General features: G+C 48.1%; 1 protein-coding gene across 5 annotated transcripts in view; it reads left to right on the top strand.

Annotated features, from left to right (window-relative positions):
* The window catches only part of TNIK (TRAF2 and NCK interacting kinase), a 148158-nt gene extending 130278 nt beyond the window's left edge, over positions 1–17880 (top strand). For 4 of the 5 annotated variants that reach the window (XM_064385233.1, XM_064385236.1, XM_064385232.1 and 1 more), the window contains 12 exons: positions 180–364; positions 3483–3609; positions 5736–5900; positions 8708–8822; positions 9193–9363; positions 9602–9745; positions 11253–11387; positions 11621–11721; positions 12976–13125; positions 14037–14196; positions 14695–14834; positions 16359–17880. In XM_064385233.1, the coding sequence (XP_064241303.1) occupies positions 180–364; positions 3483–3609; positions 5736–5900; positions 8708–8822; positions 9193–9363; positions 9602–9745; positions 11253–11387; positions 11621–11721; positions 12976–13125; positions 14037–14196; positions 14695–14834; positions 16359–16442 (1677 nt within the window). In that variant the 3' untranslated portion in view covers positions 16443–17880. The remainder of the gene's footprint in view (positions 1–179; positions 365–3482; positions 3610–5735; positions 5901–8707; positions 8823–9192; positions 9364–9601; positions 9746–11252; positions 11388–11620; positions 11722–12975; positions 13126–14036; positions 14197–14694; positions 14835–16358) is intronic. The other variant, XM_064385234.1, reaches the window with a different exon arrangement.
* Positions 17881–18045: the final 165 nt, after the last annotated feature.

Here is an 18045-nt window from a genome sequence, read left to right as displayed (position 1 = left end):
AAATGCGACATGCTACAAACATTGTCTTACGTTTGTCTCATGTTTGTAACGACTCTGTAAAGCTATTTCTTGTTGCTCGTGCTGTTAGCATTGGCTTTTGGAGAGATGTGTGTGACATTCTCCTCGCTCTGAACGTAACAGCCATCGCTTCCTTGTTTCCTTGCCCCCATCCCCTTTAGGATCTGACGGCTTTAGCCAAAGAGTTGAGGGAGCTGCGCATCGAGGAAACCAACCGGCCCCTGAAGAAGGTGACAGACTATTCCTCCTCCAGCGAGGAGTCGGAGAGCAGCGAGGAGGAGGAGGAGGATGGGGAGAACGAGACACACGATGGGACCGTGCCTGTCAGTGACATCCCACGGCTCATGTGAGGAACGCTTTCTTTTGGGGGGGCAATCCATGAAACCCTGGGGTGTGTTTTTCTGGAGGTGAAACCCCGACGTGTCGTGGCCTGGAGGAGAAGTCCTGGTGTGTCTTGGCCTGGAGGAGCAGCAGTTGTGGTAAAGGACATATAGGACATGGCCAAAGCGTGTCCATGTTTGGTGGCTGGCACTGGGAACGGCGTCATGGTTGCAAGGGATGATGTACTCACATGAGTGTTTATCCTGTTCCAAACTAGAGACAATTAATGGGAAAAATGGGGCCATTTCTGCTGCATAGTCAGTGAATGTTGCCTCAAAGCTGATGGAGCTGTACCTGCTGACGAGGCAGGCAGGTTTTTGGCCAGAGTGGGCACAGCTGACCTCATCCACACTGTGGGTCCTGGCCATGGGATGGATGTGCTAAAATTCTGCCTGCTCTTGAGCCTGGTCTTGCCCCAAATTAAGCCATGCTGAAGTGTCAGTACTTGGTGTCCTGCCCAGTGCCAACTGGTGGAGCCAGGATTGGAATAATCCTGAATCTTTGTCTTGGATTTCTGCCCTTGGCACAGTGTTGGTGGGTTAAAGTGGTGAAATGCAGAGATCAGCAGATTGTTATGTCCCATGGGACAATTGTGCTTTTGAATCTCTCCAGATCAGGGCAGCACAGCTTCAACACTCACAGGGAGCTGTTGCCATTCAGAGAGAGTTCCTGGGGTATTTCTGCTCAGGCTTCCCACCCAGTGCTTTGCAGGGGCATTTCTGGGGGTCTCTGCCTGGCAGCAGGATCTGAATCCTGCCCCTCTGAATTCACAGAGGAGCTGTAGGAAAGTTTCAGGGGATTATTTGTGTTTTAATCAGTTAATTTCCATTTTTCCAGCTGAATGAGTTATAGGTGATAAGAGGCATACCTGGCTTCAGGAACATGGTTTAGCAGTGAACATGATGGTGCTGGGTGAATGGTTGGACTCAAGGAATTTAGAGATCTTTTCCAAGCTAAACAGTTCTTTGATTCTCTGATTCATGGGGCATGGAGCAGCACAGAAGCCCTCTAAGTGGCAGGGACACCATGTCTCCTTGGGTCCTTGTTATTCAGAATGCCAAGCTCCTGGGTTGAAGCTTCCTTCCAGCAGAAGAATTAAAATCAGAGCTCTTGAGTTGGTTGGAGCAAGTCAGGAGGCAGAGGGCTGGCTCTGAATGTGCAGTGGGATGGGCAGTCAGGCGTGCCAGAAGGGGCCTCAAGCTGCTCATGGAAGAGGAGTTTAATCAGGAGTGGTTAATTTGTGCTGACATCCTTCCTCAGACACCTTGGGTTTGACACAGCACTTCCCAGTGGATAAATATCCCACTGGATGCCTTGCAGCCACATGTGTGGGATGACAGGCACAGCAGTGAGCTGGATGCCCCCAGCCCCTGCCAGCCCAATGCCACATGTCCCATAATGTCCTGTCTCTGAGTGTCCCAGAGACACAGGGTAGAGATGCAGGGCTGTCTGCAGGCAGAGCTGCACTGCCCCATGTCTGGGGGAAAAAAAGCAAATCCTCTGAGTTACACACAGAAGGGACCTTAGCTCGAGTTCAGCCTCAATGTACTTCGGTGTTTTTCTAGCAGACATTTATTTTCCTGTGTTCAGTGCTTGTCATTGGAAGGTGGGGCCAAGAGAGATCATCTCATCTGCTGCACCTTCTGAGTGATCTTTGTGGAACCCATGTTTAAACTTCCCTGGGTGTCCTCCCTGAGCACTTGGCTGCTCTTCATTCCAGCTCTGTCCAGGTGTCTTCTGCTGCAGGATAAACCTATCCATTGCTCTGTGCCCAGTGGATAGGAGGGATTGTTTATACCATCTTCCTCTGGAGATAGCATTTCTCCATCTGAAGACTCTGATGACTCCCTTCAGCTCCTCCTTGAGCTGTGCAAGCCAGCTCTTGCCCATGGCCAGGGAATTCTTGCAGGATGACATGAAACTGTGCACTGACAAAATCTGGGACCTCAGGGCTACCTCAGCCATTCATGCACTGGCTGTACAATCTCAAAATCAACATAACCTCCTCTGGCCCTGTTTTCTTATTTTAAAACTATAATAACTGTGCTATTTTCTCATCCTTTGGAGAAAAGCTAATGGTAGGGAGGTGTGAGCTCCTCGCATGAAAGGTGCTGTAGGAGTCTGGTGGGCTGCTGTCTGGAGTGCCTTTGTGATGCCTGTCCAGGTGTAGGTTTGATGTGATGCAGGCAAGGAGCCAGTCCCACCTCGGGGTCCCCAGGGCTCAGATCCCACCTTGGACCAGTAACCCCATTATTAATCCAGGTTGTTTTGGTTTTTCAGCGACCAGGCTCCCTCATAAGCCTCCGGGCTTGTTGATGTGCACAGGAGTTAAAGTTGTATTGCCTCACACTGCTGGAAGCAATTGGTCTGTGAGGCTTCTAAATGCAAAGTAATGGGTTTGATCATCCAGGGGTGTTGGTTGTTTGCTTGTTTGCTTGTGGATTTGTTCCAGTTATATTTAAGCAGCCAGGCTGCCAAGGGAAGTCATGGAGGCTGCTCAGCACCTGTGACATCCAATCTCAGGCAGTCCCAAAATGTAATCAATTCCAGCCCCCTTCTTCTAGTAGGAATATGGAAATTTCAAGGTGAAACCACAGGTTAGGGCTACATTTCCCCCTGGAAAACACCAGAAAGCTTCTGCCCAAATCTTCTCCAGACCCCATCCCCTCCCTTATTATTTGCCATCAGATGCTCTGGTGTTTCGTTTTCAAGGCTTGACATGGGAATTAAAGGGAGTAAATTTTGGTTTCCTGTGGCTTTTTGAGGTAGAAAAAAAATTATATAAAGCAGAGCAGGACTGCCACTCCTTTTTACCTGGTCATCAGTGCTCCTCTCAGGACACCTTGGGATAAGAAAGAGAATGATCTCTCCCTTTGGTATCTGTAGTTTATCAACCTGACCCTGGCCCTGTATTTCTGGCAGCATCTATCATTTCCCCAAAATCAAAGTGATATATTTTTCTAACTTTTTTTCCTGTGAGATACAGAGCCTTACTCTTATTGAAATAATACTGTACTAGAGGATTTTTCACTAGTTTAACAAAGGGAATATTCATCATTAATGCTTTTCCCCTCTGTCCCCAGACCAACAGGAATTCCTGGAAGCAACGAGCCCTACAACCTGGGAATGGTGACAACCCACGGGCTAGAGACTTCCCACGCAGATACGTTTAGCAATATTTCAAGGGAAGGGACTTTAATGGTGAGGGAGGTAAGTTGTAACACAAACACTTCCATGGAGCATCTTCAGGAGGTTTTGCCCATGTAAGCACAAAAACTAACAGTGCTGTGTGTCCGGAACACAAAATGAGGAGTAAATTGTGCTCGTTAGTGCTCTCCTCAATGCAATTTACACTCGGAGCAAGTGTGACAAGTGCAAATGTTTCTCAGAACTACAAACAGCAGTGAATGGCAGTGCCAGGGCGGGAGGAGGCTCCTGCAAATGTTCTGCTGTAACCCCACCATTGCTGCAGGCAGCAGGAGTTATCTCCAGTTTACAGCTTAGTGAATTCACTTGGAACTGGCCCAAAGTTTGGCCTCTTCTTCCCAGCCTTTGGGACTGTTAGAGGCCTGCAGTGTTTGTGGAGCATTTGGGGGCTTTTAGCAGAAGCTGGTCCTGCTCAGAGCCAGCTGTGGGAGGCACTGGGCATCCCAGATGGATGTCAGCCCTCGTCCCCAGGGGCTGTAGAGGTGAGGCTGTGGTGGGAGCAATGCTGAGGGATGGTTCAGCAGTGAGGCAGAGGAGGCACCTTCAGTGGCTGTGGAAGATCTCCCTCGGTGTTTCTCAACTTCCCAGCTGCTGGAACGTTCTGGTGATGCTGGTGGAAGTGCAGATGGGTAGCTGGATTCCTGGTGAGAGAGCAGGAGGCCCTCATGGTTAGGGAACAGGGGAATCACATCAGGGAGGTGGATGGGAGAGGAGAAGGAGGGAGGGGAGCTTGGAGTCTGCAGTTGTAAAGGAGGGATGTTTAGATCACATGTAAACTAGACTTGAACTGCATTTTAGTTCTTAATTCCATTTATCTAATGTATTCACATACGAATGAAAAAGATAAATGCAAGTTTGAAAGAGAGGAGTGAGTTAGCAAAAGAAGTCACAGTATGTTTGCTGCCTTTCTCCATCAGTTTTGGAGGGGGTAGTAATAAAGTCCACCCCATCCCTCACTGGGATGGAGCTGCTCAGAGCAGGGATCCCCACAGCTCTGCACATCCCTAAATCAGGGAGGGAAATGTGGGTGAGTGGGAGAACAAGGCCCTGTTCAACCAAGGCAGCTGTTCCTGAAATGAGCTTGTGTTCAGCATCACAACAGTAAAACCCTTGCTGTGCCAGCAGGGCTGGATGGGAACTGGGATGCAGAAGGGTTTAAAAGGCGTGGGCAAGACAAACAGCTGGAAAACCCCACTGGGGGGAGAATGATAAGAAATCCAAACTGCAGCCTTGTGCTGGGTGCTTACTGTTTTTACCCCCTACCACCATGGCCATCAGAGGATGGCCTCACTGAGGTCAGTGGGCTTTGGGCAAAGAGCTTTTCACTCTTTGGTGGGATGGCAAGGTGTGGTTGAAGGTGATGGTAATGAGCAATCAAAAGAAAAATGTCATCAGGACTAGTCAGGGGCTTGGTGAGCCCAGTTAAAGTTTCCACAAATCCCAGCAAATGGGTAAATCTCTGTAACAATCACATTGATGTGCTCCAGGTAGGTGAGATTCATCAAAATGGCAAAATAAACTAGAAAGGGAGAAACTTCCCAGTACCTGCCTTGCACAGGGAGGGATGAAAAGGAAGGGGAACCCTGTGGAAACCCAAGGACCCTTGTGTGCAGGGCGAGCTGCTGGTTGTTCTGCCCCTCCTCTGCTGCTGCTGTTCACTGCTGGTTTGGGTCACAGAAACATGGGACAGGGCTGTGCTGGCACTTGCAGTCAGGCTGCTCTCTGCCATAGCTGTGCAGAGCTGTCCAGGCTAACGCTGATTGAGAGCTCAGATTCTGCTGTCACCAGGGCCATGTGGGAGGAGAGCTGGCCATGGGGTTTGCACAGAATCTGCCCTACCTTCCTCGTCTCCAGCCAACAGTGACCAGGCTTCTCTCGCTGTTTCGTGGCTAATTACTCTGCATTGACTTTGTCATTAATCCTGTCTTTAATTCTCTGGAGTGGGGGGTTTGGTTTGCTGCTTGCCAGGCTGCATGGGGTGGAACAGAGAGGGTCCTTCTCCTGCGCTTGCTCTGGGAGCCGGGGGACTGCCGACAACTTCGTTTTGTTTGGGGTTTTTTTTTCCCTCTTCTTTTTCTCTTCCCTCCCCCCTCCCTTCTCTTTCTTCCTCATGCCTTGTGTCTCTGCAGACCTCTGGTGAAAAAAAGCGTTCTGGCCACGCAGCCAGCAATGGCTTTGCAGGTCACATCAATCTGCCTGACCTGGTGCAGCAAAGCCACTCGCCGGCGGGCACGCCGACCGAGGCCCTGGGGCGAGGCTCCACGCATGCGCAGGACATGGACTCGGTGCCTGAAGTAGGTGGTGGGGGGCTCCTCTTCCTCCTTTGCATCGCTTTTAAATCAAGCATTAACATCTCTGCCCCCTGACGGGGCTCTCCTGCTTTCCTCCCTGCCTTTCTTGGCTCTTCCCTCTCGCCGTTTCTGGTCCCCGTGGGTGAGTGTAGTGGGAATTGAGGGAATGGGATGGGTTACTGCCATAGGGGCCTGGGGCTGGTGGGACAAGGATTTATTGTCCCACCAGCTGGAGTTCTGGTGGTGTGACACAAGTGCTGCCAACTGATAAGAAAGCCCCATTTTTTTTGACACTTTTGGATATAAAAGGAAGTGGTGAGAGCCAGTGATGCCATTAGCTTCAACTGGGCCCAGCTTCCATCTGTGCAACCTCTGATAATGATCATGACTGAAAAGGTTACCAAAAGCCAAAGCCAACAAAATTCCAAGTTGTTCTTCAGAGTAGAAGAAGCCTGCACACTTTTAAAGTCATGTGTTTCCTGTCATGGCAAAATATTTCTCTCTGGTAGGTGTTTTATAAGCACGTGATTGAACATTAAAATTGAATAAAGTGTAAAAAGTCTTAGTACAAGATGTGACAAATAAACCAAGGGAATTGATGTGTCCAGCTTACCATCCTTAGCTGTGGGAACCAAACCGTTCATTTTTCCCATGAGAAATCAACCCATTTGGTGCTAATTAGGCTATTGTATTTAATGTTTTTGTTTCATTTGGTAGGTTGTACATCAAAAATTCTGCCATCCTATGTTCTTTCATAAAAATGGTGTTCTCGCTCTATGATGTGCTTTTACTAGCTGTATAAAAATAAAAATTTCTTGGAATTGGGCATTGATAAAACGTAAGAACAGATGGTGCCTGACTTGACCTCAAGTTTTTATCTGTTTCCTCATTGGCATTAAAAGCAGGAATGAGAGAGTCGATCCTGAAAGTAACACCTTCCACAGTCATCCTGGGATTGGGTTTAAATGTATTCATTTATAGAATATCCACCAAAAAGATCTTCTCCATTTCTAAAATTGTATTTTTAGAGTTGACTGAGCAGGGAGTGGGTGTGAGTGGAAACTTGGGGATTTTGTTCACGGGCTTCCAGGTGACTCATGCAAGCACAACCTCAGCCTGCAGCTTGATGCTCTTTGTAAGCCACCACACAGGTTTATAGGCTGTTGAACAGGACCTGGGGGAAGATGAAGTCTTAATATTTAAATATCAGCCTTGGAAGCTATTAAAATGTCATCTTCTGAGGAGAATAACTGAATGTGAGCAAGGAAAAATGCTCAGTGCATTGGGATGAGGGGTTTCTTTGTAATTCATTTGCTGGAAAGCACCTGGCTCTCAGCTGGAAATCCCTGAAAAAACTGACATCTTCTTTTCCTTAAATTGCTATTGTTTTATGGAAAAGACATTCAGCACAGAGAAAAACTCTGTGTATTTCTTGGATAGGAGACAAGCACAAAGCAGAGGTGTCTGTGCCTGCAGCCTTCCCTGCTGCAGACTGTTAACTCCTTCAGCTACCATGTTCTGTTTAGAAATCCATCCTGTTTCTATGGAAACAGCCAGGCTGACAGGGAATAGGGCTGGGAGGGAAGCAGGATGCACAGCCTGATTTTGGCATGGATGCTGGCGTGGATGCCAGCCCCAAAATGCTTGGAAAAGTCATGAGCCACGAAGCTGCTCCCACACCTGGTTTTTTGTGCCCTTGAATCCATTTGTGGATCACTGGAGGACAGGCACAGGCCCAGCCTGGTTTCAGTGGGGATGTGCCAGGGTGGTGGTGTTCCCCATGGCATGGGGGGACTTGTCCCCGTGGCAGCTGTCACACAGGGGCTGTGGCACTGGGCATGGGGAGCAGCCAGGGCTTGGTGACTGGGTGAAAGCTGAGGAGGATTTATTTCAGAAGAAGGACAATGTCCCAGAGAAGAAAAATGTGAGCTGTAGAGGTGCTGCAGAGTGAGCTGGGTTTGCTGCTGTTGCAGCTCTAAACTGAGGTCATCCATAAAGCGTGTCCTGGGTAAATGCTGGAGTAGGAAGGATAAGCTGCTCAAAGAAGGGGGGAATTCACATCACTTTGACTCCAAAGGCAAGGATTTCCTTTTGCTTGGAAGGAGGTCTTAGCCTTGTTTTCTGCCTTAAAGCAGTGGTTTTAAAAAGAAAGCAGTGTGACACTGCAGTTTGTTCATCCCCAGATTCCCTCAGCAAAGCATTGGCTCCGACATTTCCTGCAATACCCTCAGGTTAAGTTTTGTTAACTTAGAAATGCCCCTTTCTGCAGTCCCACTTGAAGTGCTGGGCATAATTTAAAACTGTGCCAGCTGCCCCAGGCCAGGGCTTCACAGGGACTCCCAGCACCATCCTGCCAGCCTCAGCAGGAATGGGAAAGTGGGAAAAGCAAACCCTCGCCTGCCTCATGTCCCAGGGAAGGTTTAAGGCATGTGTGTGACAAGTAAACAGGTGGATTGATGATCTTAGATGATCAGCCTAAATGATTCTGTGATTCTGGGCTGGATTTTACCTGCCCTGGCTTCTGCCTTTGGCCTTGTGGCTTGTCTGCTGACTGTCCTCATGGCTGTGCTTCTGCCTGTGAGGAGAGAGCAGAGCCAGGCCCTGCTTCTCCCCTTTTCTGTCACTCACAAACACACAGAAATCCAATTTAATGTTTGCTTCTGATTAGTTATGGGGAGGAGGAGCAGATGTTCATTGAGGGCTCAAAAAGGGCAGCACAGATGCAGGCACCATTTGCTGATTAGAAAGTCTCAGATGTACACAGGTGTTACTTCTGTGCACTGAGCCCTCTCTTGCTGTTCATTTTCTAGTATGGTATGGGAAGTAGCACCAAAGCCTCTTTCACCCCCTTTGTGGACACCAGAGTGTATCAGACCTCACCTACTGATGAAGATGAAGATGAGGATGAAGAGTCATCTGCTAATCGTAAGAGCCAGTGTGGCCAGTTTGAGATGGGAGGGCCTTGTGGAAAGCAGGTCAGGGAGCCTGGATAACCCAATGAACCTCTCACATTCACTCACTCCAGACATAGCTGGTGTCTGTATCCTTACCCTCTCTAGCTGCCATCCAACTTCTTCTCCCCACCAGCAAAATGCCACCAGAAAGATCTGGGAGGAAATAGGGAGCAGCAGAAATCCACCCTCCTGTCTGCTTGGGCAAACTGATATCTTGTAACACAGTAATGACTCCCCCATGGAGAAATAAACCAAATATTACCATTCTGTCCCCAAAAAGACGTGCCAGAACATTTAACTGTTTCATCACCCCTCCCTGTCCTCCTGTGTTCCCCTGCCAGCCCTGTTCACCAGCGAGCTGCTCAGGCAGGAGCAGGCCAAGCTGAACGAGGCGCGCAAGATCTCGGTGGTGAACGTGAACCCCACCAACATCCGTCCCCACAGCGACACCCCCGAGATCCGCAAGTACAAGAAGCGCTTCAACTCCGAGATCCTCTGTGCTGCTCTCTGGGGTAAGCCCTGCCCTCCCTGTGGCTCCGGGGTGGGAATGTGTGGGAATGTGCCCCTGCCTCTGCTTGGCCCCTTCTCCATCCCCCAAGGGTCGCGTCCCCCGCGCTGCTGAGCGACCCTTCCTGCCCGTGACCTCAGCTGCTCAGCCACACTTCTGTGGCAGCAGAGATGAGCTCGGGGTGTTGTCCTTGGGAGCAGCCGTGGCTCCCGGCACCCATGGCCCTCTGCTGTCCTCTCCAGGTGTGAATCTGCTGGTGGGCACGGAGAACGGCCTGATGCTGCTGGACAGGAGCGGGCAGGGCAAGGTCTACAACCTCATCAACAGGCGGCGCTTCCAGCAGATGGACGTGCTCGAGGGCCTCAACGTCCTCGTGACAATATCAGGTGCTCCCCTCCTGCTTTCACCCCATCATTCACCACGAGCCCTGCACAAGCCCTGGGTGGTGCCAGCTCAGACAGAACGTGCTCTCTGGTGTCAGAGGGAAGCTCCCAGGGGAGCTGCAGGTGGTTTTATTCTGGAATCAAACCAGTTTAATCTGCTTTCAACAGTTTGCTTCCTTCACCTGCTGACTGCACTTCATCTCCATTCTCCTGGAGCAGGGAAGGGGAGGTGCAGGATACAGGCAGGTGGCCCAGCAAAGGAGAAGGTCACAGCTTGAGGGGCAGAGAGCTCTGCTTTTGGGTGTGTTTGGCTCTGGCTGAGGGAGCTGTGATCCATGGCTTTAGATTTCAGTTCAGACCACAGATGTGCTTGGGCTGTCCCAAGCATTGGGAGGGCTACAGGCTTTTCACTGTTCCTGTGTTTAGTGGGGAGCTCCACAGTGCTCATATCAAGCTCATGGGGTGATTTCTGGCCACAAAAAAGCAAAACCTCTGTAGTCCAGTCTCCCAGGAGAGCACCCAGCATCCTCCTGCAGAGCAGCCCTGAGGAGCACATGGGTGACAACCAGAGAGAGCCTTCTCCTGCTGATCCCTGTCCAGCAAAGCTCACAGAGGGCAGCAAGAGAAGTGTTCATTAGGAAATTGTTTGATAGCATCCTTCTGTTTCCTTTCACATTGTTAAGACGCTCTGGCCTCACTGCATTCACCTGCAAATTCCTGCTCCCCCCATTCAGCCAGAGCTTTAAACTCACTGCTGCTCCCCTGTGCTTTTGGGATCCAGCTGTAGGGATAAGGGGTTTAGTACAGCTGGAATGGGAATAGCAAACTCCAGGATGATGCTGAGAAGGAGTCCTGGGGACATGAGGAAACCTGTGAGCAGATGGGGTCTGTCCTTTGGGTCCTGTCTCACCAGGCTCAGTGTGAGCTCTGTCCCTGTCATGGGGGCTCTGCAGCCACAGGGATTTTGCAGCCTTGTCACAGCATCCAAGAGCAGGCACCAGTGCAGAAACTTGGCAGCCCCTCAGCATTGCAGAGCCCAGCACCAGGCTTGCTGGCAAACAGCAGTGCCTGTCTCAGGCCAAGGAGCTCCTGTGTCATCTCCAGGGTGGAATTAATGTTGTGTGATGGAGAGGGAAGGAAAGAAATCCAGTAGTTGAGTGGTTGGATAAGATTTGAGCTGTAGGAGGGTTGGGGTCACTGCCCCACTGAGTCCCTCTGTGAACACTGATTTATAGGAGAAGGAATATTTCCAGCCTGTGGGAAGCAAAAGCTTGGCTCTTCCAGTGTCTGCCTGCAGCCCAGAGGTCTGGGCTTTGCTTTCCATATATTTCTTCCCAAGGAAAAACCCAACACAACAACTAAATTACTATTTTCAATTTCTATTTATATTACTTTTATCATGAAATGGCCTTAAATTCTATCATCTCATGATTGAAAATAAGCACTGAAACCTGAAGAGGGTCCATGCAAACGTGCTCTGCTCTGACAGAGACATTTCCTTTGCCAACAGGAAAGAAGAACAAGCTGCGTGTGTACTACCTGTCCTGGCTGAGAAACAGGATTTTACACAATGACCCTGAGGTGGAGAAGAAGCAGGGCTGGATCACAGTTGGGGACCTGGAGGGATGCATCCACTACAAAGTTGGTGAGTGGAAATAAATGTCTGAAGAGATGTAGTTTTCTTCTCTGGTCTTTGGTCTGACCTGACAATTTGATATTAAAAGTATGGGCAGACCATAGCCACGAGTAAATTTGGAATTCATCTTTATGCATTAGGTGGACTCTGTGTAATGAGAATCAAATGGCCTGAGAAGCTGTTCTTGAGATTTGTTGGAAAGAGAGTGAATGTTTTTAAAATTGGGTTTGTTTTTACTTTAGTGAAATATGAAAGAATCAAGTTCTTGGTGATTGCCTTAAAGAACGCTGTAGAGATCTACGCTTGGGCTCCTAAACCATATCACAAGTTTATGGCATTTAAGGTATGTTTGTCTTTTACACTCTGTAATTGTAAATACATGAGGTTTCTGTACTCTGCAGAGCAGAAAAGCATCTTGCTAATGTAGCTGAGCTCCTCAGGATGCCTGGCAGGCACGGGAGATGGGATCTCTGCTGGCTGAAGAGATTGGATATGTTCTGCTTGCAGCCAACAATGAAGTGTTATTATTAGTTTATGCTAGCAGGCTTTACTTGAGGAATTTGCAGAAAGCTGATCAAATGCATATGAGTAAACTTGAGTTGGGGATTTTGGTGGGTGTTTTTTGTGAAGTTTTTGTGTTTGGTGGGTTTTTTTCTCTCTGACTAATTTTTAACATACAGCACAAAAATAGGCTGTCATGATTTTCTATTTCATTTTGCAAGGTCCTCTCTTCTTCTGCAGTTTGCATTCTGTTTCAAGACAAAAAGCTTGGGAGAGTGACCCCCTCTTTCTCTTTTTTCCTTTTCACCTGCCTTGGTCTCCTCAGTGAGACCTTCCTCCTCTCCAACCTGCCAGTGGGTATTTTGTGCTTAGTCCTTCAGAGCAGTTTTCATCCCATGCTCTGTGCAGAAAAGTCACAAGGGCAATGCCTTGTGGAGATGTTCATGCTGAGTAATCTCATTTTACATCTTTCCAACACAAATGGACTTATGAAGTGTTAGGTCACATTTGCTTTTTCTGAACAAAAGCCAGAATAGATGGGCTCAGTGACATGGAGAGCTCAGCAGCACCAAAATGGTCTGGGATCCAGCTGCCCACAGGTGTTTGTGTCACTCTCTTGCTGAGCACCTAAGCCACGGTGCTTGGTCTGGACATGGCTGGGGCTTGGTCCCAGCCTTGCTGCAGCAGGTTAGATGGAGGGAAAAGTAGGTCTTTGCTAAACTGACTCACTTCAGCTGCCCAGAGCAGAGCAGTGATCTCTGCCAAGAGAGGGGGTGGGTGGTCACGGATCTCTGCTGGGAGAGACTGAGCACATACTCATGTAAAATTGAGCTGTCTCCTTCCTTTAGAGACCAAGGCCTTGTGCTAGCCTCGAGCTCTTGTGAGAGAGAGCTGGGCTTGGCAAGGGTGGGCACTTATCTGCTGGGATGGCTGAATACCCTCTGAGGCATCTGACAGGGGAACAGAGAGGCAGGAGTATAAATAACCACATATTTAGTAGGAAACACAGTCAAACAAATATGATTTCAAAAGCTTATCAGGCTGCTGCAATGGGGATTTGTTGTTTCTGTGATGCTCATGGAAGGGATTATAAAAGTCTTTTGCAGATCTCCAGCACAAGCCGTTGCTCGTGGATCTCACTGTAGAAGAGGGTCAGAGGCTGAAGGTTATCTTTGGATCCCACACTGGTTTCCATGTGATTGATGTGGATTCTGGGAACTCCTATGATATCTATATACCATCTCACGTGAGTACCTGGGCAGTGCTGCTGCCTGAGGAGCACAGGTCACCAGTGAGCTTTGGGCAGGCTCCCAGGGGCTCACCAGTGGGGACACTGGTGGGTGTGACATTCCCAGTGCTGCACTCACTCAAAGAGGACTCAGGGCTGTCACATACTTCATGTTCATCTGCACAGGCTGTTCCTGTCCTCGTGCAGGAGCAGTAAAGTTTAAAGTAAAGTGTTTTTTATGTCCCATAAAAAGGACAATCTGTCTGTACACAGCACGGAGCAGTAATGGAGCTCTCTGTAGGACTTCATTGTTGGCTCATTTAAACTCCATCTATACTGTTGGCCCACCATAAACTGGTCTAGGAGAAACTGTGTCACTAAACAAATGCAGGAATTGTTGCATCTGATCCAAGCAGCTGTCTCCTCTGCGAGAACTAGGAAGAGCAGAGGAAGAAATACAGGGGCAGTTTGGGATGGTTTTGTGTTGTCTTAGCTGTGGAAGGGCAGACATGGGTGGAAAGTCAATGCAGCTGCCCTTGGAGCTAGAGGATGATTGCTAAAAAATAGGATATTTCCTCCCTAGGGCTGCCTATAAAATTCGGAGTTTGTTTACCTTGATTTGAACTGGTGATGGATTCATCAGCTCAGTCACTCACTTGTGTTCCAGCCAAGTGTCAGCCATCAGTCTTGGGGGCGTGTATGTTGTGATCTGTCTGTAATTGCTGAACCTGTTTATCCTTGCTGTGTCAGACAGCTTTGATGGCAGGGCAAACATGACAGTTTATTCCCCTTCAGGCTTATCTCTGAAACCCAGTGCCTGTGTGGGGAACGCAGGGAGGGCTTTGTTCTCTGCTTGGTTTGGGCTTTTTTCCCTGCTCCCTTTCTCCCTTCAGTGTAATTCTGACTCTCAGGGTCTGTGTTACCTGCAGATTCAGGGCAATATTACTCCCCACGCCATTGTCATCCTGCCCAAGACGGACGGGATGGAGATGCTGGTGTGCTATGAGGACGAGGGAGTCTACGTGAACACCTACGGACGGATAACTAAAGACGTGGTGCTCCAGTGGGGAGAAATGCCTACTTCCGTGGGTAGGTCAGCCCTTCCTCCTCACCTGCTTAAAGTACAAGCCACTGCAATTGCTAAATTTGTGCAGTTTGGTCCTCCATGATAAAAGCAAGTAATTTCTTGAAGATTTGAACTTTTTTGAGTATGAGATAAATATAAGATAAATGTGAGATAATGCCAGCTGTTGCACTGGTGGGATACTGTGTTGAGTGGAGCGGGGCTGGGTGTGGAGCTGGGAGCTCTTGAGTTGCTCTTCTGGCTCTGCTGTTGCTCAGCTCCACAACCCATGGAGGCAAAACACTGCCCAGCTCCTCACCTTGCTAAACCAGAAGTGATGCTGCTTCTGTTTAAATTTGTGGATGAAAAGTGCTCTGAAAAGGCTGCTGTCCCTGCAGGCCATCAGAGCTCTGCCATTGATCTGCTTAGGCTTTGAGTAACAGCTTATGAAAGCTTTTCTGCCCATTGCATAATATTTAACTCAACACAAGTTGTAACACCTGCCAAACGCTTCCTTTTGACAGCCTACATTCATTCCAATCAAATAATGGGCTGGGGAGAGAAAGCTATTGAAATCCGGTCAGTGGAGACAGGACATTTGGATGGAGTATTTATGCACAAGAGAGCTCAAAGGTTAAAGTTTCTATGTGAAAGAAATGATAAGGTAAGTCCACTTCAAAGCTTGTATCTGTGCTGTGAGCTACAGGGTGCTTTTAGAGCTTATGTCTGGTTTGTCTTGAGATTAATAATTAATCTGAAGGTTCTGTTTAATAAGCAGTGCCCTTAAGACTATTCCCAGTTAATTTTCTCCAGTGGATGGAGACCTCAGCCTGCAAGATCTCTTCTCCATCTAGCTGAGATTTGGCTTGACTTTCTCCCAATTTTTTCATCCGAACATTAAATTGAGGCTGCCAGGAGAACTCTGAAAGTTGAGTATTAGCAAGGGTGTGTAAGTGACCCTGGTTTGAGCTCTGATGCAGAAACATTTTGATGCATTTTAAATTATTTTCCTCTTACAGCCTCATGCATTTCTGTGGACAGCAGTGATAAATACTGCTCTGGAGGGTCCCCAGAGTTGCATGGCTGTCACGTAGATGCCCCCTGCCACAGGTGTTGGAAGGGGGGCAGGGAATGAGGAGAAATTGCTGGAGGAAAAGGCATTTTTGTATGGAAGAGATGGTTGAATTCCCAGGTCTTTCTGCAGGTGGTGTTCCCACCTCTCCCAAGGTTTCACTAAGATAAGTCAGGAGCAAGCAGCAGGGAGATCTTTCATAATGGACACGATCACAAAGCCAGTGAAGAAACCAGTTGCTGTGTCCCCAGAGCAGGATTTAATAATGCAGTAAATGAGCTTTGAGGCCATGGTCACTGTAGTGAACAGCTGCTCATTAGCCAAGTTCTGCCCTTCCTGGGGCATGGAGCTAGGCTGAAGCTCTGCAGGAAGATGTATCCTAACTTTGCAGTTGAGTAGGTTATGAGAAGCTGTCCAAGAAGCTGAATTTAAGTTTAATTTTAGTGTAATCTAATTCTAACAAAGCTGGAAAAAAACCACTGTGATCTTTCTAAAATACTGGAACCAACTGATCACTGATGGGTATGAAATACTAAACTGAGATGTTTCTCTTTCTGGAGAACTGGTTAAACTGGTAAGATTAAGTAAATTTTTGTTTTATGAAGGACAGAGGCTTCAGATAGTTCCCTTCAATATTTGCAAATTATAACTTACTTTTTTTTTAAGACTCCCCTTGGAATCCAGTGCTGGTGGATCGTGCCAGAAGCACCAACACCCCTGTTATTCATACAGAATGCTGATATGTTTCTGCACTTTGAGCATGTTGAAGGGAAGTCATTTTCTGGGCTTTACTTTCAGGAATAGCTGAAATACCAGGACTGACTTTTCCAAAAAAAAAAGCCATTTCAGACTGAAGCAGGTATCGACCAAATGGTGAATGTTTAGCAAGATCCAAACCACTGACAGCAGCTTTTTGTTAGTACTTCATAATAAATGATGCTGTGGCAATAAAATGTGATAAACCTGGTATTTTCAATGCATTCCAAACTCTTTGGTAGTGAGGGAGAAGGAGGTTTAATTACTGCATTTACTAATGAGTGGCTCAGTTTAATCCCAGTCTGGCATGGGTTAGCTCCATCCCCTGAGTATTCATAAGCGTTTTTTCCTTCCAAACAGGTATTTTTTGCATCGGTGAGATCCGGAGGAAGCAGCCAAGTGTTTTTCATGACCCTCAACAGAAACTCCATGATGAACTGGTAACAGAGGAGCACTTGGCACTCACCGCCATGGCATTATTTCTAATTTAAAGGACATTAAACACGTGGACTAACACTGTAGAGGCGGGTGTGGAGGAACCCCCTCCCCACGCTCCCCCGGCGCCGCCAGCCCCGGGGCAGGGACTGCAGCCAGGGATGGACTTTCACGCTTGGACCCCCCGAGGTCTCCTGATTACGCTGTGTTATAGTGGGTTATGAGTTTTCCTTTATTTTATTTTATTTTATTTTTTAGTTTTACTTTTTCTTTGTCCCCTACTTTGTAAGAACGGGGAAAGAAACAGTGTCAAAAAGTCTGTTTTTAATTCTGTCTGCCTGCTAGCATCAAATATATAGTATGTTGTAAAGTTACCAATTAAATCTGGTGAGAGACAGCACAATAAATGTACCTTTTATCTTTGTGATGAAGGCCATAACCATATAGCTGGGTAATTTTAGAAATCTTTTGCCTTCACCAACATTTACATGTTGCTTTTGGCAGCAACGGCTTAACGGATTTTTAAAGAAGAGAAAAAATAATAGGTTTTTTTCCCCTCTTTTGGGAAATGGATTTTAAATGGCTAAACTACTAGCCTTAGACTAATAAAAATCAGCTACCATTTTTGTCAAGTCTGTCAATCCATATTTCTATATGGATCTTCACATAATGGTGTGTCTTGATAGGGACAGAGGTGCCATTTCTTGTTGCTCCGGAGGTGCCCACCTGCCCTGGGGCTTGGCCACGGGCACCGGGACAGGGGATCGGAGGAGGAGAGGACAGAGGAGCGGTCAGAGGAGCCCCGTGCTCCCCCCTGAGGGGGATTTGTGACTGCAGAGGCTCCCGGGATGCAGCTGCTGAAGCTGGTGCAGGTTGTGGGTGTTCGTTCCCCCCAGTCCAGAGCCGGGCACTGGCGTGCGGGAGCAGCCGGCACAGGGATGGGGACCACGGAACAAGCTGCCTGTCCCCCATGTTCTGGATTGGGCTTGTAAAGAGCTTAAAAAAATATATATATGTGTGGTTTCTTCGGCCAAGGGTCTGAATCTACTCGTTTTCCACCCCCTCCACTCCCTAGGAATTACCCAACATACAGTGAAAGACAACATCTGTGCCGAACCGTGTGTGTGTGTTTAGTTCAGGTTGAATTGTGTCCTTATAAACCTTGCTCAGTTGATTTCTGTTTTCAGTGCGTATCTGGGGTTTTCTTTCTCAGTAGCTGCAAGCATGGCCGCCTGTGGTGTTGGGGTGTCGCATAACAAGGTCTGTGTTGCTGGTTTTAACCTACCTCGTTTCGGTTGGGGTTTGTTTTTTGGTTTGGTTTCGTTTTATTTTTTTTCCGTTCCGCTGTCGATCACAGCGCTGTTACCTCCAGCGACATATAGAGAGCTTAACTGGCAATCTTGGTGTACTCAGTAACGATGGCTTTATTAAAAAATGATTAAATCAACAGGACTTGGTCAAACTTGAATCTTTATCAAGGGTAAGAGGTGATGTGGGGTGACGGGGATGGGATGGGCTGGGCCACCCTCACCTGAAGCATTCTGTGGGCAGGGTTTGGTACCGCAGGGATTGCCAGCAGTGGGACTCCCAGGATGTGGAGTTCAGGCAACAA

The sequence above is a fragment of the Passer domesticus genome, chromosome 11, assembly GCF_036417665.1.
Source record: "Passer domesticus isolate bPasDom1 chromosome 11, bPasDom1.hap1, whole genome shotgun sequence".
NCBI classification, from domain to species: Eukaryota; Metazoa; Chordata; class Aves; order Passeriformes; family Passeridae; genus Passer; species Passer domesticus.
The sequence above is the reverse complement of the archived record's forward strand: the minus strand, read 5'-3'. Positions and strand labels throughout refer to the sequence as shown.